The 23,605-nt window shown below is 42.6% G+C and overlaps 1 protein-coding gene across 5 annotated transcripts in view; it reads left to right on the top strand.

Annotated features, from left to right (window-relative positions):
- The window catches only part of ZMAT4 (zinc finger matrin-type 4), a 420,999-nt gene that overhangs the window by 90,696 nt on the left and 306,698 nt on the right, over nucleotides 1-23,605 (top strand). For all 5 annotated transcript variants that reach the window (XR_012502429.1, XR_012502427.1, XR_012502428.1 and 2 more), the window contains exon 3: nucleotides 13,818-13,907. Coding sequence is in view for 2 of the 5 variants with exons in the window: in XM_045518776.2 (XP_045374732.1) it covers nucleotides 13,818-13,907 (90 nt within the window). In the remaining 3 variants the exon portion in view is untranslated. The remainder of the gene's footprint in view (nucleotides 1-13,817; nucleotides 13,908-23,605) is intronic.

Raw genomic sequence — 23,605 nt, 5'->3', positions numbered from 1 at the left:
TATTTCCACTTTATCGTGATGTAATTGACAAATTTATGATGTTTTTAAAGTGTACATCGTGCTGATTTGGTATGTGTATATATTGTGAAAGAATTCGCCCAGGTCGTTGATGAACACATCCAGCATCTCATATGTTTATCATATTGATCTTTTTTTTTTTTTTTTTTTTGATGAGAACGTTTAAGTTCTACTCTTTTAGTAAATTTCCATTATACCCGACAGTGTTATCCACTCAAGTCACCATGTTTTACATCAGATCCTCAGACCTTATTCATCTTCTAGTTGAAAGTTTGTACCTTTTTACTAGCCTTTCCCTGTTCCCCTCACCCCACAGCCCCTGGCAATTACTTTTCTATTGTTTCTATAAATTCAAAATTTTTTGTATTTATGTATATATGTACATATGCATGTGTTTATAGATATCACATATAGGTGATACCATGCAGTATTTCTCTTTCTCTGTCTGGTTTATCTCACTTAGCATAATAATCCCTCAAAGGCCATACGTGTCTCAAATTTCCTTTATTCTCATGACTGAATAATGGTCCTTTGTATGTAAATATCACATCTCCTGTATCCATTCATCCACTGATGGACACTTAGGTTGTTCCATATCTCGTGATACATGAATATTGTGAATTATGGTGAATAATGCTGCAACTGCCATGGGAGTGCAGATACCTGTTGACATCCTGTTTTCATTTCCTTGGGATATATGCCCAGAGGCAGAAATGCCAGATCATATGGTAGATCTATCTTTAAATTTTTTGAGGAACCTCTATACTGTTTTCCTTCTGGCTATGCCGGTTTACCTTTCCAACAGTGCACAAGGGTGCCTGCTTTTCCTCCTTGTTGAAAACATTATTTCTTGTCCTTTTGATGATGGCCATTCTAACAGACATGAGGTGATATCTCACTGCGGTTTTTATTTGCACGTCCGTGATAATTAGTGATGTGGAACACTTTTTCATGTACCCATTGGCCACTTGTGTGTCTTCTCTGGAAAAATATCTACGTAGTTCCTCTGCTTATTTTTAATCAAATTGTTCTTTTTTTGGTTATTGAGTTACATGAGTTTTTTAATATATATTTCGGTTATTAACCCTCTATCAGCTATATGATTTACAAATATTTTTCCCATTCCATAGATTGCCTTTTTATTTTGTTGATAGTTTCCTTTGCTGGGCAGAAGCTTTTAGTAGAAGGAAGGAAACATCAAAGATCAGAGTGGGAATAAATAAAATAGAGGCTAAAAAAGACAGTAAAAGATAATGAAACTAAAAACTGCTATTTTGAAAGGGTAAACAAAATTGATAGATTTTTATATAAACTTAGCAAGAAAAAAGAGAGAGAACTCCAGCACAAAATTATAAATGAAAAAGGAGACATTACTATTGATACCACACAAATGCAAAGGATCATAAGAGACAACTATGAACAAATAGATGCCCCCAAATTGGACAACCTAGAAGAAATGGATACAACCTACAAAGACTGGACCATACAGAAATAGAAAATCTGATCAGAGTAGAGAGATTGAATTAGCAATCAAAACCCCCCCAACATAGAAAAGTCCAGGCTTCAATGGTGAATTCTACCAAACATTTAAAGAAGAATTAATACCAATCCTTCTCAAACCCTTTCAGTGATTAGAAGGGGAGGGAACACTTCCAAACTTACTTCACAAGGCCGGCATTACCCTAATACCAAAACCAGACAAGGGAACTAGAAGAAAAGAAAATTACAGCCTAGTATTTCTCATGAACTTAGATGCAAAAATCCTCAACAAAATATCAGCAAACCAAATTCAACACATAAAAGGGATCATGCTCCATGATCAAGGGGGATTTATTTCAGGGATCTAAGGATGGTTTGACACCTGCAAATCAGTGATGCACCACATTAACAAAATGAGTATTAAAATCATACGATCATCTCAGTCGATGCAGAAAAAGCCCTTGAAAAAATTAAACATCTATTCACAATGAAACTCTCAAAAAACTGGTTGTAGAGGGAATGGACCTCAACATAAGAAAGACCATATATGATGAGCCTGTAGCCTAGCATTATACTCAATGATGAAACACTGAAAGCTTTTCCTATAAGATCAGGATTAAAGAAATGGATACCCACTCTCACCACTTGTATTCAACACAGTATTGGAAATCCTAGCCACAGCAATTAGGCAAGAAAAAAAAAAGGCATCAGATTGGAAAGGAAGAAGTAACACTGTCTCTATTTGCAGATGATGTGGTATTATATGCAGAGAATCCTACATATAATACTTTTGACATATAATACTTTTTGACTCCATCAAAGAAGACTACTAGAACTAATAAATTCAGTAAAGTTGCAGGATGCAAATCAGTACAAAAAAATCAGTTGATTTCTATATACTAACAATAAACTATCAGAAAGAGAAATTAAGAAAGGAATTCAGTTTACAGTTGCATCAAAGAGAGTAAATTTACCTAGGAATAAATTTAACCAAAGAGGGGGAAGATCTGTACACCAAAAACTGCAAGAAACTAATGGAAGAAACTGAAGAAGACACCCCAAGTTGGAAAGATAGTCCATATTTATGGATTGGAAGGACTAATATTGCTAAAATGGCCATGCTACCCAAAGTCTACAGATTCAATACAATCCCCATCAAAATTTCCATGCCCTTGTCACTGAAATAGAACAAACAGTTCCACAATTTATATGGAAGCACAAATGACCCCAGGGAACTGAAGCAATCTTGAGAGAGAAGAATAAAGCTGGAGGCATCACACTTCCTGATTCCAAACTATATTTCAAAGCTTTGGTAATCAAAACAGTATGGTATAGGTGTAAAGACAGACAGCCCAATGGAATGCATAGATCAGAAATAAACTCATGCGCTTATAATCAATGAATTTATGACAAAGGAGCCAGGAGTGTACAAAGGGGAAAGGATAGCCTCTTCCATAAATGGTTTGAAAAACGGAACCAGCCACACACAAAAGGATGCAACGGGACCACTTTCTTACACCATACAGAGAAATTAACTCCAAATGGATTAAAGACTATGTAAAACTGAAACCAAAAAATTCCCAGAAGAAAACCTAGGCAGTAAGCTCCTGGTCATCGGTCTCTACAATGATTTTTTGGATTGGACACCACAAGCAAAGGCAAGCTAAGGGAAAATAAAAGCAAGCAGGACTTAAAAACTGACAACAAAACAAAAACGCTTCTGCCCACCTGTTTAAATAACTAACATGCCTTTCTAGAGACACTGCTCTGTGCAGAACTTTTAAAGGTGCTCTGTGGGATGGAGCAGGACTATAAAAATAATAAGAAATTGAGGATTCAGTCATAAGAACAGAGTTCAATTTGAGAATAATTATACGGTGCCTGCCAAGGAGTATAAAATTATGAGGGTGGGGAAGAAAATCGAATGTAAAAACGTGATACAGAGGGATGAGGCCACGTGTGAGCCGTGGTCCTGCTGCCCTGCTTGTCGAGTTGTCTGGGTGACCGTCCTGGGTGACCGTCTTGCCGTCCTGGGGCAGCTGGTCATCTTTTACACGAGACCAGGGAACCGGTTTTACCTAGGTGTCTCCACAGCCTAACCCTCACTCCAAACAAATTGGTGGAAATCAGTGTTTGCCCAAGGCAGGGGTGGGGTTAATCTTGGAAGACTTCTCACAGTAATGGTTTTAGAAAGGGCTAACGTTTTTCTTATTCCAGGTATGTATTTTATTAAGAGACACCAAGAGACCTTGGGAAATGATAGCATAGCATTGGCTTGTGTGGTTTAAAACTTTCACATTACCAAAGGATTTGATAGCTTTGTTGTTTCAAATCCCCTGTCTTCTCTGACTTTAATCACGGATCTCACTGGCTTTATCTTCCCCCACCCCCCTCATCTCCAACTTCAACTTCTTTACGGGAGTTTCTGGAGGGGGGAAGAAAATACCATTTTTGTTTTCCTTTCCCCAAGCAGCAAAAGAGAGGCTTTCGATGAGGTTATTGCATTATTTATCCTCTGGCGTTTTCTTATTTTTTCATGTGATTCTGCTTAAAATGCACAGACATCGTGGAGACGTATTTAGTTCTGTCCTCACACCATGGAAAAATAGTTCCTCTGTATTTTGGTGGGGATGTAATTTTTCTGAGTTGCAAGACTTTGATTTGAAATTGTAAGGCACCGGTGTCGGCACCTGGGTAGGCAGACAGGAGTACAGATTTGGTGCAAACGTGTTTACACAGTCAGGAATGCTGCAGGGCTCACCGTGTAAGTTTTTCTCCAACAAAAATGGATTTTCCCCCAGTGCTTGTTTAAGATAAGCATTTCTCATTTCAAATGCTCTCTTTAAAATATTTCAGAAAAAAAAAGTGAAGTGACCTAATTCTAGAAACTTTAAGTTTACGCGATTTGCTTTTGAAAAGTGGGCTGATTATTGTGTACAAGAAGAAGGACCTCCCAAGAGGGCACCTAGTGTAGGCGACGGCACCTGTCTTAGCTTGGGCGGCCAAGACAAAACAGCACAGGCTGCGGGCTTACACAATAGACATTTGCTTTCTCACTGTTCTGGAGCGAGAAGTCTAAGATCAAGGCGCTGGCATGGTTTCTGCTGAAGCCTCGCTTCCTGGCTTGCAAAACAGCCACCTCCTTGTGGTGTCCTGGCATGGCCTTTCCTCTGTGCACGTGGAAAGAAGAAGGTCTCTCTGGTGTCTACTCCTCTGTCTTAAAAGGACACCATTTCTATTGGATTAGGGCCCCAGCCATCTGACCCCATTCACCCTTCATTACCGACCCCCAAAATACAGTAACATCAGGAGTCCAGGCTTCCACATGGGAATTTAGGAGGGGGGTGCGGTGTACAGTTCAGTCCATAGCAGCACAAATGCCTGGGGTCCTATAATTAAAAACTAGGTGACGTGTCACCCTCGGCTGCATCCTACATGTCTGCCTACAGGTCAAGTGATATGGACCAAGCCAGCATTTGGTGAACTGGGATTCTTGGAAACAGTGGAGGAGTGGGCTCTGCCTGTCCCAGACCTCTTCCTCCCGCTGCTGGCTCTGCCCCTGCCGTGGTGGCTGTGTCAGGAAGACACACTGTGGGTCTGGACTTCTGTAGCAGCTGCAGTGATTCCTTGGTTTCCTCAGAGTTCATGTTTAAGCTCAGTTTCCTTCAGTCCCCTTGCTCAGAGGTTTTCCTCCAGTGTGTGCACGCTCTGCAGAATGCCTGCAGGGGTTGTTGGGTCGGTGTCTAGATGTCTCTGGTCTGCAGGCTCCCAGCTCCTCTTGGACCTGCGCTGCTGATGGCGGGTAGGGATGGAAAGAGATGGGAGGTGGATTTGGTTTTATTTTCCAAATGGAAGGAAACCTCTAGCGATTACGGGCACAGTCGTTTTAAGGCATCAGGCATCTTGGGCTCCCATTCTGGGATCAACCTCCTTCTTGCTTTCACGCCTTCATTTGACAAGACTGTATCCAACACCGGCTGGGTCAGGCACGGTGATGGATGCTGGGTGTATGATAATGAACAACACAGGTGTATTCCCTGTTCTCTGAGAATCGGGAAGTTGTGAGATCTTGAGCAAGTCTCTTGGTCTTTCTGAGACTTCTCCTCATCCTAAGCTAAAGCAGTTACAATGGGAAATCATCAAAATTGGAATGCACCTTTAAACTTGTGATTTTTTTTACCTTCTAATTACTGGAATGATTAGGTCCCTTAAGGAATTTGGAAAATTCAGGAAAAAAGGCTATGTTAAAGTCACCTGGGATCCGTGTTACATAATATTAACCATTTGGTGTATTTCTTCCTAGACTTTTGCTGTGTCTACGTGCTCATACGTATTTTTGTTTAAAAAATTTGGCAATCGCTTACATTCTGGTTTGAAACAGACCTTTTTTCTCAGTATTATTTCATAGATATTTCCCATGTCATTGAATATCATTAATATGCTCGTTAATAGCAGTTTGGTAATCTGTCACATGGATAAATTATAATATTTATTCCTCTCACTTAGGACATTTAACTTATTTTCCCATTTTCACTATTATAAGTAAATGGCAGTACATGTCTGATTGCTTCCTTAAAATGAATTCATAGAAATAGGATTGTCGGATCAAACGAGTTTTTGCCTTTTGAATTTATATTGCAAAATTTCCATCCGTGAAAATTGTGTCAATTTGCATGCCTATTAGCTGTGTACAAAAGTCTTAGTTTCCTTGTATCTTCACTGATACGGATATGTCTATTTTGCAAATCTTTGCCAATTTAGTGGGTGAAGCTATATATTAAAAAAATTAAAAAAAATTTTTAATTGAAGTTCAGTCAGTTACACTGTGTCAGTTTCTGGTGTACAGCACAATGTCCCAGCCATGCATATATATATATACATATATTTGTTTTCCAAAATATACGTATTCTAATTAAAAAATATACAGTACAATTAGGATGAACTTCCTTTTATGGATCTTTGAGCTGTTTGCGTTTCTACGATTCCTATATCCTTTGCCTATTTTAATGTTTTTTTCTGGCATGTTTGGTAGAACCTATCTTACAGGTGTTAGACCGCTTTCTTTTTCCTCTTGCTCCTACTTTGTGGTTTCCTTCTTGCATATATGTGTTTCAGATTACAAATATATATATTTATTTATTTCGCCATATCTGTCAGTCCTGTTTCTTTTGCTTTGTGATTCAGAAAACTTTCCAATCACATGCGTATTCAGATATGTTTTCCTGGTTTTCTTTTTGGTCCCAAACGATTGGGTCTGTTTGGGGGAGTTTTCAATTCTATTCCATTTATTTGTCTATTTATCCTGTGACCAAAGGCACACTGGATTTGTTCTGGTTTTTCGAACATCCGGGGTCCAATGTCATTTTTCCCCACTTCTTTCTCCTGTTCTGCATTTTAGGGAGTGACTCGATCTTGACTTCACCCTGGTCCACAGTGTTGCTTCTGCTCCTGCCCTGCTGTGAAAGGCCTTGAAAATTAAGCTGTCATATTTGTGTTGACCTTACTTTATTAACTCAGGTGGTACGTCTTCATCTGAATCTGCTGTCTTATTTCACCTTGGAGCTTTTATCCCCATCTTTTCTTAAATTAAATGGCACGAAACTTGTGCCATGTGAACCTTCTATTTTTTTAAACATTTTTTATTGATTTATAATCATTTTACAGTGTTGTGTCAAATTCCAGGGTGAATCTTCTATTTATCGTGGGAAATATTTTGCAAGGAAAAAAATTCCTTGATGTCTCCTTCTGGAGGGTTTTTTTCCAAAGGCTTCTTCTGCATCGTGTCATTTTTCTTTCTGAGCCGCTCATCAGAACGGGAGGTTAAGGCCTGCTGCACGGCCCCCGTGTGTGGGGAAGGGCCTCGGACACTTCGCTGGTGCACCTGGACCCTCTTAGGATCTTCTGGTCCAGTTCCAGCTGTGGGACTGGATTACAGACCGTTTCAGTAGCCCAGCAGCCTGGGACGGAGGTCTGGCACCTGGGGCCTTGGGCAGGGGAGTTTCGTTTCTTCCTTCTCTGCATTGGGAAAGCCTTTCTTTGGGGGCCAGTCTTCTCTTCCTAGATTTCCTGCTGGCCCGCCTTTCACTGTAGGTCTCTGTGTCCAGCCTCCTTCCTGTGATGCGGCAACTCCAGGAAAGAGCCCCGCTCATCCGAGGGAATCTCCAGCACTTGTGGTTTCCTCTGGGTTTATCTGCACTTAACCTTGACATCCTCATAAGGATGCCCTGCAGCTTTTCTAAGGCTCAGCCCGGGGACCTCAACCTCGGTGTTCAGTGGGATTCCATCAGCGCATCCTCTCCTCCTTCCTAAGAAATGGAGCCCCCGTTTGACATCAGCCAGTCATCCTCAGGCAGCTGGGGAGTTAACCCTTTTTTATCTTTGCCCTTTTGGCTCCGCTTTACCCCAGAACAAGTGGAAATACCTCCATGTTGGTGGCTGGTGAGAACCCCTGTTCTGTAATTATCCATCTGTTCCAACTTTTCTCTTTTTCTTATGGCCCTGGGCTTCTTTTAGCTGGTTTCTGGTATAATTAGATACCTGTGATGAAATAAGACGGTGAAGATTTAACCAGGGTATTGGCAATGGATCTTAACGCTTATTTGAGATCACACCTCTCCTGCCAGCCTCACAACTGTGATGGGACGGTAAAATGAAGGCTGAATACGCAAGGACTTTGCAGGCAGTTGGGAGCATTTTGCAAATACGAAGTTGCTTTGTTATCGCCACATTTTATGAGACCAGAAATCCATAGCCTTGTGGGAAGCAGATTTGAGCTACGAATGGTTTTAAGGAAAGTGTGATCGTGGAGGATGGCTATTTAGGTGAAGCACAGAGCCATTCTATTTTTGTGTGCTTCCCGCTCTCCTTTCACAGCAGTGCATCTGAAATAGATGTTTGTCTCATCCTTTATCCCCCCAAAGAGGAGGCTGGCCTGAATTTTCAACTTTCGACTATTTCTTAACAGTGCTAAGGGATTGTTTCAGCCCCAAAAAACTAATCTGCAGATAAGGCTGCCCTCACACAATGCCCAGCCACGGGGGCAAAGGTTTTAATTAAAATGGAAGAGTTGGTAATTTCTGGCCTATCTGGGAAGCTTCAGGTTGATGTGGTTTGAATGAAAGTAATGATTTTTTTGCTTAAAATGCAAATATTAATGCAAGAAAGAACCTGGGATTGGCTCTCAGTGCAATTGAAAGAGATTGTAATTTCTTTTTCCTGTTTTTATTTCCCCCCTGAAAGTTATGGTCCTTTTCCCTCTTCAAACACTGTCACATAAACATTTAACATGTAAGATGTGTATTTTTTTCTCTTTACAGTTCCTTTCAGGTGGCAGTTGGTCTTTTTGAGCTTTTGAAAGCAGCACAAATTTGAGGTATTAATGAATCTTTGAAAAAGTCTTAAGGACGTGCTGTTGTTTGAGCTTTTTTTTTTTGGATGACACAAGCCAGTTTCAGGGGTCACTTTCTTCCAGGCCTTCTTGGTTTGGTTATCCGGACAGGATTTGACACATAGTCTCCATTCACACTCAGAAGGTTTAAGTGACCTCACTGTGAAACGTACACATATTTGCCATAGCATTTGTATGTACCAAAATAAAGTTTAAAATTTTGAAGCAGCATGTACTGCTCTTGGGTTAAGTAGGCTTCATCTAAGTACCAAGAATTGCAATGAAAAAAGAACATGCATTTTTAAAATTAAAAAATTTTTTTTTAATTGAAATAGAGTGGGTTTATAATGCTGTGTTAATTTCTGGTGTGCAGTATAGTGATTCAGTTATACATATATATACATGTATATTCCTTTTCATATTCTTTTTCATTATAGGCCATTACAACTTATTGAATATAGTTCCCTGTGCCACACAGTAGGGCCTTTTTGTTAATCTGTATTATGTACAGTACTTAGTGTCTGCAAATCTCAAACTCCCAATTTATCCCTCCCCACCCCCTTTCCCCCTAGTAACCTTATGTTAGTTTTCTATGTCTGTGGGTCTTTTTCTGTTTTCTAAATAAGTTCACCTGTTTTTGTTTTTTTTTTGTTGTTGTTGTTGTTTTTTTTTTAGATTCCACATATAAGTGATACCAAATGGTCTTTTTCTTTCTCTTTTCTGGCTTACTTCACTTAGTATGGCAATCTTCTGGTCCACCCATGTTGCTGCAAATGGCGTTATTTTATTTTTTATGGCTGAGTAGTATTTCATTGTGTATATTTACCACAACTTCTTTACTCAATCATCTGTTGATGGACATTTAGGTTGTTCATAGCATATTTACCATAACCAAGACATGGAAACAACCTATATAAATAAATATACATTCTGAATGTTGATACGACATTAACAAGGAGAGATTAAAAAGTGGTCAGTTATACCAGTATATGTTAAACGCATTCCAGGCCAGTGATGCTTTTTACTAATTACAGTTAATTGCAATACGTTATTGCGCATATGTACAGTATACTTAATGAAGAATTACAAAGGCTTTTGAGCATTGTGAAGTTATTCTCATTTTTTCTGTTAAAGACAAATTTGTTACAAAAATTAAAAATGAAAACCATCCACACTTCCTTGACTCTAATAAATCCTGTTTTTTCCTTTTTCCCTTCCACCTCTTACTGGTACACATATGAATTTTTATTTAATTGTAATCATAGTACACCAGCATTTTTGAGTTTAGTGTTTTCCATCCAACATTCATTATGTAGAAGGCATTTTTTTCAATTTCCAACTGAACATCAGAGCATCCCATGGCTGCTTGAACCTGTCTCCCCAATTGTTTTGGTTCCTATTGAGATAACACTGCAGTGGATATCTTTGCTCAAATTCTGTTTGAACCTCTTAGGGGGAAGAGTTTGCTTTTAGAATAAACTAAGAGGATGTGATTACGGTGCTAAATTTCAAGCAATTTGGGGTAGTTAAGGGAAGTTGAGAGAAAGGTAGTTGAGAAAGTCATTTGGAGGAAGACGCTGTAGGTGACTCCGTGTCCTGTCTGTGAATGTGACCGGAAGAAAGGAGAGGGATCCAGGCAGAGCTGCAGGGCTGAGGCTGGGCGAGCACCCAGGAGCATTCTCATGGGAACCTCTTTCCCTTTGTCAGTCAACATCACTGTGGCTTTGGGTTTGACTCAGACTAACTGAGGGGAGGCTCCATTCTCCTCTCACTGGGGAATGGACTGTCTCTGGGGTTTTTACTTCCTGCCGGCAGTCAGGTGGGGAGGCATCAGCTCCAGCCCTCGCAGCCTGGAGAAAGCAGCAGAAGAAAGAGAGAGGACCAGACAAGGGATGTTGCTAAAGGATGAGCCACGCGTCTCTGCCATCAATCCAGCATCTTTGCTGAGGCTCTGTTTCTCTTCATCCAGACACCAGACAGTCCTTCCATCAGCTCTGGAGGCTGGGAAATGGAAGGAGAAAAACAGGTCTTCAAAGAACAAAATCATGAAAAAGCCCTAAATAACCCAGTGAACTCTGCCTTGGCTGGAAATAGTCTTTTTGAAAGAAATGTAATATTTTAGGAAAGAGAGAGAGAGAGAAAAAAAAAAAAACCCCACAAAACAAGCTGTATGATGCAGTTTCCAATTTTGCCATGATTTTGTTCCCTGGGAATCCAGAGCTCTGAATAGATTGATGATGCCAGGACTGTGATAAGAAGTTCTTCTGTGGGAACAAATGCAAAATTGAAAACCCACTTCAGCTACATTTGAGTTCACGCTGTTTCCACTTTGTCTTTTCACCAATTACCTGTCTGTGTGTTTTCTTCACCAGCCCAGGCTCTGTGGCCACGTTCAGGGTCCTACAGATTTTGACATCTTTTTTATTTATTTTTTTTGATGGTAGCAGCATGCCTACCCGTAACCTCCAAAAAAAAAAAAAAAAACAAGCCACAATTCTGTAAAAAAAGGCATACACATTTTAGGAGTCCACATAGTTATCTGTAAAAAAGAAAATGCTAGTTTGTACAATATCTTTCTCAAAAAGATGCAGAAACTGAACAATGATGTTGAAATCATCTGATACGTGTTCATGTAGGTCCTAAGCATCTCCCAGGCAAACAAGACTCCAGGCAACCCTTGATTAAAACTTACTATGCAACCTAGAAATGGCTACCAGTATATTTCAAAAATCACACTTCAGTACTTTTTTAATGTCTGTAATATTTTTCATGTTCTGATAGCACTTTTAAACCCGTTTAAAGACCTTGTAAGTGTCCAGGGACTGTTTGAAAGTACGGTCTTCTTGCTGTAGGCACAATGAAGGGATTAAAAAAGTGATCAATGAGGAGAACCAGACAGAAAGGATTTACAACAGTCCTGTAAACAAGATGCAGTTTGTTGCGTGTGCTCTGAAAGTTGCTTTGCCTTTGAGGCCCATCCATGTAGGGAAACCATCATTCAGGAGATTGGCTGGAACCTAACTGTTGAATGAACAAGGGGACCAAGGCTTGGAAAAGAAGGAAATAGTCCCTGAGTAAAGAAAGGGGGTGGAGCACTGGAATTTGGTAGCGGTGGATTCAAGGAGAATTCACGGTCTAGAGACCACATCGACCTCAGAGTTAGGACAGGTGCAGTCAGCAGTAAGGGATGTGAAGCATTATGTGGACTGGAGATTTTCATATACAGTATCTCATTTGTTTCTCATGGCAACTCTGATAAATATTCATGTGATGTTCACCTTATCCATGGAGCAAAGGAGACTCATTTTGGCCAGAAACAAATTAGAGTAAGTGATTTGTCTGCTATCACACAGTTAGAAGGTGGTGGAGCCGAAACTGAGTTTCTGGACCCCTGACGATTTTATTGGTGTGCTTTTCCAGTCTACCATCCTGCCTCAGGTGGCAACTGGGAAGTTAGAACCGCTGTATTCTTTTTTAAAAAACATTTTATTTATTTATTTGTTATTCTATTACTTAATGATTTCTTATTTTAGAGGGGAGGTAACTAGGTTTATTTTTAGAGGAGGCGCTGGGGATTGAACCCAGGACCTCATGCATGCTAAGCATGTGCTCTACCACTTGAGCTATACCCTCCTCCACTAGAAGTCCTGTTTTCTTAAAGGGAGTTTACTTGGGCTCTCAGTTGAGCAAAGGAGTTGTGGAAAATGGAAGCAGGAAGGGATCAGTGTCTCCATGCTGGGCAAGGACCAGTCAGTACGGACGGAAGCCCACAGTCCTGGTCGTCTGCAGGAGCTGCGGCTTTATTTGTTCAGATGCATCTGCCTACTTGCGTGTAGCTTGGCTCTGATCAGGCTTCCACTGGAGGTGCTGTGTGCCTGCCCGGCTCCTGGGGCGGTTCGTCCCCAGCTCCCTGGGGCGGGGCAGCAGGAGTGAGAGAGGAGGCGGGGCACCTAGCTCTTCATCACATTTGATCCTTGTATTACTCCCTCTGCTGACCTGTTCTTACTTCAGAGGACAATTAAACTTATTATTCACTCCAGGCTTAAAGATCCCAGTGGTTTTACCTTATAAGTGAAGGAAGCCAGAAAGAGAAAGAAAAATACCATATGATATCCCTTCTATGCGGAATCTAAAAAAAATGACACAAATGAGCTTATTTACAAAACAGAAAGACTCACAGACATAGAAAACAAACTTATGATTACCAGAGGGGAAAGGAGTGCATGGTTGGGTAAAATGGGGGTTCAGGATTTGCAGATACTAGCTACTATATATAAAATAAACAGCTAGGTTTTACTGTATAGCCCAGGGAACTGCATTCAATGTCTTGTAATAGCCTATAATGAAAAATAATATGAAAAGGAATAGATACATACATCATATGTATAACCAAATCACTATGCTACACACCAGAAATTAACACAACATTGTAAATCAACTATACTTAATTACAGAAGAAACTATGTTTTTTTTTTAATTGAAGTAAAGTCAGTTTACAATGTTGTGTCAATTTCTGGCAGACAACATAATGTTTCAGTCATACATACACATACATATATTGATTTTCATGTTCTTTTTCATTATAGTTTACTACAAGAGATTGAATGTAGTTCCCTGTGCTGTGCAGTAGGACTTTGCTGTTTATCCATTTTATATATAGTAGTGTGTATCTGCAAATTTCAAACTCCCAATTTCTCCCTTCCCACCCAAAACTACGTTTTCTCATCCTGAAATCATATCGGCTTTGTGACCTTGAGCAAGTCACTGAGCCTCTCGGAAACTTCCTCGCACGTGACCCACAGGAACGGACTCAAGTATTTTCTCATGGAAATGCTTCTTGGCATTTGCAAGCAAGCACTGGATAAGTTTCTGAGGATTCACTATGCCTTCTCTTTCACAGCATGAAATTTCTGCCTCTGCTTTTCTTTCCCAGAGTCGAAAACATGCCAGCAAAGTCCGACTGTATTACATGCTTCACCCCAGGGATGGTGGATGTCCGGCCAAGAAGCTCCGATCAGAAAATGTGAGTATCTGGCTCCGGGTGATAACCTTAGAGAGTTTGTTCGGTTTGCTGGGAACTTTGCAGGTCTAGGGGTGGCAGTTATGTACAGCTTAGTGGGAAATGTAAGTAAAACTAGTTCTCATTAAATATTACAGACAATATTACATGCAAGGAAGTCTTGGACTTTTTCCTGCTGGAACTTGCTGGCATTGGGGTGGGAGACTTTTTGATGATATGGCTCTGGGACCCCGCAGAGGAAAAACAGAGAGAGAGCTGAGACAGAGAGGCTGGGTGAGAGACGGCAGGAAGACAGAGCGGGGAAGATGTGACCTAAGGGCAAAGCTGTCAGAAACATCAGATGCTTTGCCTTCTACATAATTCATGTTTCCTTTGGTGTGTAAAACAGAATGCCAGTTTGTCCGGGTAGAATGAAAACTCTGCACGTCTCGCAAATAAAAATACTCAGGGTTTTGATCAGCGCCACCTTTCCCTGAGGGAACGTTTACTTGGGAAGACAAATGACAATTAGAAAGTTGCTTTGAGGGTATCAAGTCAGAGCAGAGGGTTTCCCTCAGCCTGGCCCAGGCAAAGACTGATGCGATGAATTCCTTCCTCCCAGCCGGGCATCCTTTGCCTGATGAGTGGAATATTCCTGTCCATCCGTGCCGATTAAACCCAGAACTTCCTCACCCCTGGAGTCCTGAGAGGCTGCAGGCATGGACTTCAGACCCCACGCTCTTACAGCCTTTGTGACACAGTTTTCTTTCTGCCACCATAATGATGCCCATCTTCTTTTCCTCTGAAAAAAATGAATCCATGAGCATTGAAGAGACTTGACAGAAACTACTTGTATGTTGTTGACAGGAGATGGAGACAGGGAGCTGCAACTGACCAAAGGTAGCGAGTGTCAGGACCGGTGGGGCTCACGGACTCCAAGCACACATCTTAGCATCACAAACTGAGCCATTCACACACGAGCTAATGTGGACGCTGTGGATTTCCCTTTACTGCCCACTGAGGAAACAGTGACAAACAAGATCCAGACCTGCCTTAAAGAGACTTACATACAGTGAGAGATGAACAATGTATAAAAAAGCAGTTGTGATGCCACAGTGTATGTGTTTACTAACGTTTGGACAAAGTCCAATGGAGACAAAGGGCGGTGGGTCATGCCAGGGCCATCCAACCAGGGCAGGTGCTCCTGCAGAGCTGGCGTTGGAGCCGGGGTCTCTGGGCTTGGATGGACTGTACCAGCCGGAGGCGGTGGGAGTGAGCGGGGGAGGACAGGTGTGTTCTTGGGTGCATTTCTAGCAAAAGAACCTATGAAGCCACAGGAGAGCCGGTCTAAGCCAGCTTTTATGTGCTCTCCGCATCCTCTGGCTGCTCTGGCTCATGCTGCCCATCAAGTATCTATTTACAGAGAGAACGGAATTCATTTTTTTCCCCTTGAAATTATGCAGGGATGGCGCCCCATCCCTTCGTTTGACAACCATTTATTCTCTAATCCTAATCGTCAGAAACAATCGGATTTGTGGACACTTGGCAGTTAGCTCTTTAAACACATTTTTTTTTCTAACTGCTCAAGCTCTAATCATGAATGTGGCACTTACCTCTGTCTGAGCTCCCAGGAAGGGGACCATCAGGTGTAGGGACGGCAACGTCGCCCTTCTAGGTCCCTTGGCTGGTCTAATAATGAAACTGACAGAAGACAGACGAACAGGAGAAAAACACATTTAATTTCAGACATATGGGGGCCCCAAAGATAGGAGACTCAAAGAAGTGACCAACACAGGCAGCTTTTATGCCCTTTAGACAAAGAAAGAATACATTTATGAAGAATGGACAAGACAAAGGCGTTTGGGCTTGGGGTAATAAATGAATGAAGCAGTGGCAAGGTTTGTTTATACAGGCTTCTTGGCCCTGAATTCCATGTCTCTGGTTGGAAGGATATCTCCCTACCTCTTGGTACAGGGAGGGTACCTTTCCTGTGGGAGATTTACTTCCTGGTTTCAGGAGGACAAAGGAAGTCAATGTCCCTCTTGCACCTGCTATTTCTTAAGTCATTTAATTAAAAGAATCAATATGCCAAACTGGCCTGTTCTGGGGTGACATATTCTGCTTCCCTTCACAGGCAAATAGAAAAGGGCCTTGGAACTCGGGCTGGTGACCTCAAGTACACAGCCTGTCTCTGCTGCTCTGGTCAGACGCATGCCTCAGCCAACTCAGGCTCCTGTCCTGCCAGATCCCTCGGGGTCAGTTCATAGAAGGGAAGAGGTTCAGATTTTACAGAGAAGGAGGTCAGAGCTCAGTAGTAGAGCGCGTGCTTAGCATACATGAAGTCCTAGGTTCAACTCCCGGTACCTCCATTAAATTAATAATTAACTTAATTATCCTACCCCCCACCAAAAAAAAAAAAAAAAGAAAAAAAACCAGAACAGATTTTACAGAAAGAAGTATTTGCAAGGATGCTTTTCCAAAGGCCCCTTTGAGAATGTTCTCCTGGGTTTTGAAAACAGAGCTACCCATGATTTGTTGGTTACATCATTCTAGACCTGTTCCTCATTGTCTAGGAGCAAATCGGCAAGTAGGAGAAACAACATAATGATGTTACTTTTTGAAAGGGATGGTTGATGCCTTCATTAGACTGTGCGGACCTTTCACAGGTGAATATAGCATCTCCATTAGGCGTCTTGATGTACTGGATGTGGTGTAGGCTACCCCAAGTCCCCCTCCAGGACCCCGAGAATCGATGTTGGTACCTATTTGAACCAGTTTCCTTTTGTACAGACCCACACCTAAGGGTTGAGAGACTGAATATCAAATGGACAATGCACAGGCCATATATAAAAATAGAAGTTGGACCCACAACTTGCTGCAACCTGTCCAGAAAACCAACCTGCTAACGTACAGTAACCAGCCCAGAAGCCAGCCTGCTATAAGTCAGACTTATAGGAAGTCAGACCTGGCTCTAGAACGATCCAGGAAGTAAAAAACAAAAACAAAAACAAAAACAAAACCAGGTAACAATAAGCCCCAGATGGTCAGGACTTGATGAAGAGCTGACAGCTTCCCTAATTTCTGTCGCTGCTTCCAAACTAGGACCAACCAGAAAAAGCTAAAAAGGCACCCTCAGTCAGTCACATAGCTGGCCCACCTGCGGTCTCCCCAGACCATCAGCTTCCAATGAGGGCACTGGGGAAACCTACCCCTTTTCCATTATAAAGCTACCCCACTTCTCTGCTTGCCTTTGAGTGTCCTCCAAACACAGGTGGTCCTGGCTGTCTCCCTTGCTATAGCAAACTCTACCTACACATCCGTTCCTGTTCCCATCTGGTTGGTCTTTATTTCCTTAGGTTTGTAAAATGGGGATGTTAAGAATATCTCATGTACAGGTAACTCGTTTATATAGCACTTTGTCTTCTGAGTGCTTTTGACACGGCGTGAGCGATGCCGATACCCTCCCTACCTGCATGCACCCTGTGCACTTGGGAGGAAGCCATCCCTGTTCCGCCGGCCTCACTAGACCTGCCTGTCGCCCCACCTTCCCGTTCCCAGGTTTGCATCCTAGTGTGTCCTGATGGAGAACAGGTTCATGGCCGCCCAAAGAGCCAGCAAAATGAGTGGCTTCTGAAAACAGAAAACCTGTGGCTGCTCTTCCAGACCCTGACCACGCACGGACCTTGGACCCACAGTCACTCCTAAAATTGATGGGTAATGGCCCCTAGCCCTCCCTCCCCACTTCTCAGCCCCTTGGGGACACACAGTGACTCTGAATTGACACTCAGATGAACAGAAGTGCCTTTTACTCTTCCCAGCTCCATTGTCATTTCTATTCCAGGCCATTTGACCCTTTTGTATTATTTTTTTAAAACCTGAAGTTCATTTCTGTCTTCTCTTCTGGCCTTTGCAGCTTTTATTTAATTAATTAATTTTAATTTTTGAATTGAAATATAGTCAGTTACAGTGTGTCAATTTCTGGTCTACAGCGTAATGTTTCAATCCTACATTCACATACATATACTCATTTTCATATTCTTTTTCATTAGAGGCTGCTACAAGATAAAGAATATAATTCCCAGTTCTATACAGAAGAAATTTGATTTTTTATCTATTTTATCTGTAGTAGTTAATATTTGCCAATCTCAGACTCCCAATTTATCCCTTCCCACCCTCTTTGCCCCGGGTAACCATATTTTCTAGCTTTTTAAATTCCCTGCTTTACTTTTTAGAACCCTCATTTGGATCTTTGGTTGGGCTTTTTTTTTTTTCCCCTGAAATTTTAGAGCAAGACATTTTCCCCTGGAGGCCACAGAATGAAAATTAAATGCAAAATAAATTGTGATAGTTGATTGCCTTAGAGAAATTTGGAGTAATCCTCTGAGCATTAGAGGCAAAAAGGACTTTAAAGCTTATCTAGTCCATTGAGAGCCTCAGTTTTCACCAATGGCCCTTTTCATTATCATCTCACCCAAAGATTACATGCTTTGAAAAAAAAAAAAAAAGACCTGCTTGGGAAATGGCATTTTTAAATTAAAAGGTGACTTAATTTTACTTTTATTTTTAGTCTGTAAAGCTAAGTAACTGCCAACCCAGATTGCCAGTCAGTATTAAGTAAATAGTGTTTTTACAAGGAATTAATCTACTTCCTTCCAAGTGCAGAAACTTGGCATTTAGTTAGTGTGATCAAACTTACCACTCCTACGTATTTCTATGTTTTCTCTTAGGTCTGAAATATTCAGCCTAGTTTGAGAACCTCCATTATCACATTCCCAGGTCCCCCGATATCCTGGATTTCAGGTTGGGAGAACTCAATCTAAACACCCCCCACCAAACATAATTTCAAAGATGATAATACAGCTCAGAGAAGCATCCTGGCTTGTCCACATTTGTCAGGCCCAAGATCAGGACTCTCCCTGCTTCCGTAAATCTGATTCCTGGGCTCCTTCCACATACCTTGAAATTGTATCATAATTTTCAGGCACCGAAGCCATTGCTGGGTCCAAAGCCAGAGAGCAGTGCTGTTCCGGGGCAAAGTTATAGTAACTGACATTTCTCAGATGCTTCCCACTGAAGTTCTGAATGCTTTATATACGTTAAGACATCGAATCCTCCCAGTAAGGTAGGAGCTACCATGATCCCCACAGAGAAGCAAACGGAAATAGGTGAAGTCATTTGACTTTGGTCAGATAGCTGGGAAGTGGCAGAGCCAAGGCTGGAAAACTGTAAAACATAACACAGTGACATTCCTCTGGCACTGCCCACGAGCTGACCGTGCCCCTCCCTGGGACAGGAGGGGCTCACCGTGCCAGTCATGTCTTTTAAGCCAGTATGGTAGGTCCCCCTGTAGACATATGCCCAGACTACTGTCAATGAAAATAATCAACCAACAGTCTATTATAGGAGTAGAAAAGAGTTTTAATTGAGCCAGACTGAGGACTAGAGCCCAGAAGCCTGCTTCCCAGATGACTCTGAGGAACTGCTCTGGAAAAGCATGGTTTTCAGCACAGTTTTATGTCTTGTCCGAACAAAGAACATCACACAAGTCAGGGACGCCATGTCGGGGGTGTTTGATTCCTCAAAGCCTCCTGGCCATCCTCTTCCACTCTGTCACCCCATTATTTTATTGTTACCATTGGCTATATCCTCTCATCAAGCAGGCCACTTGGTTTTAAAACAAAACCAAACAAACCAGCACGTACGCAGTGAGTCAGTGTGACCTTGACACCTGGGGAGGGAGTCATACCATCGAAGAAGCACCAGCATTGGCGTCCCAGGATGGGAGGCATTTAATCATTATTTTTAATGTGGACGTGCTTCACTTCTGATCAATGCACCCCCTCTTTTTTAAAACAATTAAAGCAGATGTACAATGTAGGTTTGATAGGTCATTGACAGGCTGTCTAGTCAGCATCAAATTCACATTAACTCGTGTATTAGCCAGAATGACCTCCCCAGACCTCAATATGTGAATGCTGCTTTTATCAACTGAATGGGTATGGCCTTGGCAGAGAGTGATGGCAGCAGCAAAAAAAAAAAGAGAAATAAATAGATCCGAGGGACAATTAGGCAGGTAAAAATGGATGAACTGGATAATGGGTGTGAAGGAGGAAGATGGTTTCTGACTGCCTTCCAAGTTTAGAACTTGCTGCTCCTTCCTGAAGCCACGATAACCTTCCTCCTTGAGGCTGTGACCCGGGGAGCAGGAAGGTCTGAGGAGCAGGGAGGGAAACCCTTTCTCCGGGTGCCTCTGCGTTGATCTAGGCTGAGCAGGGCTAAAGTTGCATCGAGGTGAATTTGCCCCCAGGCAGAGGTGGGGGACAGCAAGGGAGGAGGGGCTGGGGGACTTCCGTCCTCAGAGCTTCTTCCCAGTCAAGTCTTTGCACATCTCTGATGGAGGGTGAGGGTGAGGTGGAGCCCACAGAGGCACGGGCTAGAGGTCCCCTCCGATACACGGATATCCAAAACCAGGACAGCATGTTGACAGAGTTCAAGACAGTCACCTTCACAGACACAGAAAACAAACTTATGGTTACCAGGGTGGGAAAGGGGTGGGAAGGGATAAATTGGGAGTTTTGAGATTGGCAGATAGTAAATACTACTTATAAAATAGATACCCAAGTTTCTTCTGTCTAGCACAGGTAACTCTGCTCAATATCTTGTAGTAACCTTTCGTGAAAAAGAATATGGAAAGGAGTATGTGTATATATAGGGATGCCTGAAACGTGATGCTGTCTACCAGAAATTGATGTAACATTGTAAACTGCCAATACTTCAATTTTAAAAAAAGAGGTGGGGGGGGAAGACAGTCACCAAGTGAGGGGCTGGGGAGAGGACAGCACCAGAACCCTGGAATCGTGAATTAAGTACACCAGCAGGAAGTTGCTGGCGAGATGCAGAAGTTGGCGGGGGTTAGACGATGTGCCTAGAGGAGAGGGGTTCTTTAAAGGGTGGGAACAGCTGGGATGTGGTCTTGGGACTGAGCGCCAATGATTCCCGTAGGATCCATCCCGTTTTTCCTTCGTTTAAAGGCAGAGATGGTAGGATGCCGAGAGCGCAGTTTTAGACTTCTTGAGCACAGGGACCTGGCCTCGCTCATCTTTGTTCCTTAGCACAGAGGGGTTCCCTAAATGATTGTTCATATCTTCATAATAAGCTATCGTCCCACTGTGTTTTTCTTCAAACCAATTGTGCTTTAAAAGCAGTTTTCATAAAAATTATCATTTGTAGAGAAAGGTTTATAGAACATTTCTGTTATATACCTCTCTATTTGTTAAAAGAATATTTTTTTGTGTGAAATTGACTTGGTTGAAGGAAACTGGAGGGTTATGGACAGTTTCCATAAGAATCTTCACCAGGTTCTTGGTCCCATGTGGGTCATGTTCAGAGAGGAACAACGCGAGGAAAGGGAGAGGCAGGTCCTCTCACAGCAAAAGCTGGTCCCTCCAACAGTTACTTCTGGTCACGAGCTGTGTGTTCCGTCTCCATCCTCCCCAGGCAAAGCCTGCTACCCTCTCGCTGGCCGCCTCCTGGGTGATGCCCGCCTTCTCCTGTCTGCTCCTGAGGCTCCGTCGTATTTCACCCCACATCAAGGCTGTGTGAGCAGGGATTGGGGTGCAGCTAACGGAGACAGATGTCCTTCCCAGATCACAGCCCTCTTTCAGCCATAACAACACAGAGACATCACCCTCCAGAAATTCTTCTTTGGCAGACAATCCGGTGCTGCTTGAGGGGTGAAGAGGTTGAACATACCTACCAGACGATCTTAAGACTTGGAAAGTAGAGGTCAGGTTCCTTCGCGTGTGCCTCTCACTTGGCACACTGCCCGCTCCCTGGAAAATACACTTTTGTTAAGGGTATTTTGGATGAAAGAATGCCGGTGACCACAAATGGCCAAAGAGCTGTTCGTTCTGTGATAATCACTTTCCAGCCTTGGCTCTGAAATATTAGTGTATATATTGGCTTTTTGGGGGGTGGGTGGGTGACTGGCAGGGATGCACAGGAACTTTTCAGCACACCAGTGACTTGTGACACGTGACACGTGACACATGACAGCTAGATTCTACAGCTCTCTCTTCCCTTTCCGTTATGTCTCCTCTTTTCAGGTGTCTGTATCTCCAGCCTATCTTTCCTGTCTCAATTTTTTTTTGTCCCTGATAGAGAGATTTCCTTGGTTCCCATGCTCGAATCTCACAGAATGTAAGTTTATTTTCCTCTGAAATCCCAGCTCCATCCTGAAAATTTTATCACTCGCTTTGAATCAGATTTCTTTCCTTCTGTGTCCGGGCCCATTTATCTCTGTCTCTTCCCCGGCTGCAGGGAGACGTGTCAGGGCATCTCACCTCCCTTCCTCCCCTTGCCCTACGTAGCACTGTGAGTCTGGATCCTTACACAGCGGTGTCATAAATCACACCCGCTGTCATCCCGTTACATGACCCCGTGGGTCCATTCTCTTTCTCCCTCGTGACCTCTGGGCATTCCTCACGCTCAGAATATTATTCTTGCAGAACAAAGAAGTCTGTTTCCTTCCCTTTGTACCGGCTTGTGACCATTTGGCCATTTTTACATTGATGTGTTCTTTTAGGAATATATATATGTTTTTTCCTCTTGCCTTAGAACCAAGGGTGGTGATGTGAGGAGACGAGATACATTTCGAACTTCAGGTGACCTGGATTTGGTGCAGGTGATGTTGAGACAATGACGAATGCCTCCCGATAAACCCCAGAACACCTTGCAGAATACATTTGAGAAGAGGGGGGAGGCTCTGGGTTCTACTAATTTGCCATAAAAATGGTTTTTCTTTTTGGACTGGGATGCTGCAAGCCTCTCTCGGGCACCTGCCCTGCTGGGAGCTCTGCATGTGTGAAGTGATGTCATTTTCAGAACATGTTCTTGCGTGAGCGTTGACCCCACCCGTTTTGCAAATGAGATAAAAAAGGTGAGGGGGCAGGAGAAGCGCACAGAGGATCAAAACTGAGGTCACCTGATCCCAGTACCTCTTGCGTCCCCTCCCATCCCTGTAGCAGACTTTGATGCATTGAATTTCTTTATTTTTTAAGAATGCACTTTCACTCCTGGCGCAGCCGTTTCATGTGTTGGGGAAATCATTAGAGCTAGAGCTAGGTTACTTTGTAGAACATTCTTTATGGGAGTGACTCTAGGAAATCTGCCACTCGGAGCCTGCCACGAGCTGGGATAATGCTCAGCATCCTAATCACGTTCTTCCCTGCCCGCCCCCCCTGCCCAGGTCCCTACTGAGAGCTGATGGCCTTACAGACCTATTGAACATTTGAGGCGTCAGATGTTGAGGTGCCGGTGGATTCAGTGTCATATGGAGGAAAAGTCCTAGGCTTTGGGAACTTCCCTGGCATTGGATCTGGCCTCCACCTCCTGCTAGCTGGGTGACCATGGTCAAGTTCCTTGATTTTCGTAAGATTTAGTTTCCACATCTGAAAAATGGTAGCAACAACTCACGTGTTCCATAGCGACAGAAAAGGAGACATGTGAACATTTAAGCATAACGTAGGAGCCCAGGGCCAGGCAGGGGATCGCCACTCCACACCTGTTACTTTTTCCTCCTTTCTGACTGCCCAGATGATGGTGAACTCTTTCTCCTGTGACATTTGTTAGGGGGAGAAACACACACCAGTCTGGTTAGGATGAGCCAGTGGGGAAACTCAGTGATCCAGATTCCAGACCTCAAGGCTGCTGAGCGTCTCATT

The sequence above is a fragment of the Camelus bactrianus genome, chromosome 26 (assembly GCF_048773025.1).
Source record: "Camelus bactrianus isolate YW-2024 breed Bactrian camel chromosome 26, ASM4877302v1, whole genome shotgun sequence".
NCBI lineage: Eukaryota > Metazoa > Chordata > Mammalia > Artiodactyla > Camelidae > Camelus > Camelus bactrianus.
Note: the sequence above shows the minus strand (reverse complement) of the source record. Positions and strands in the feature narration are given on the sequence as shown.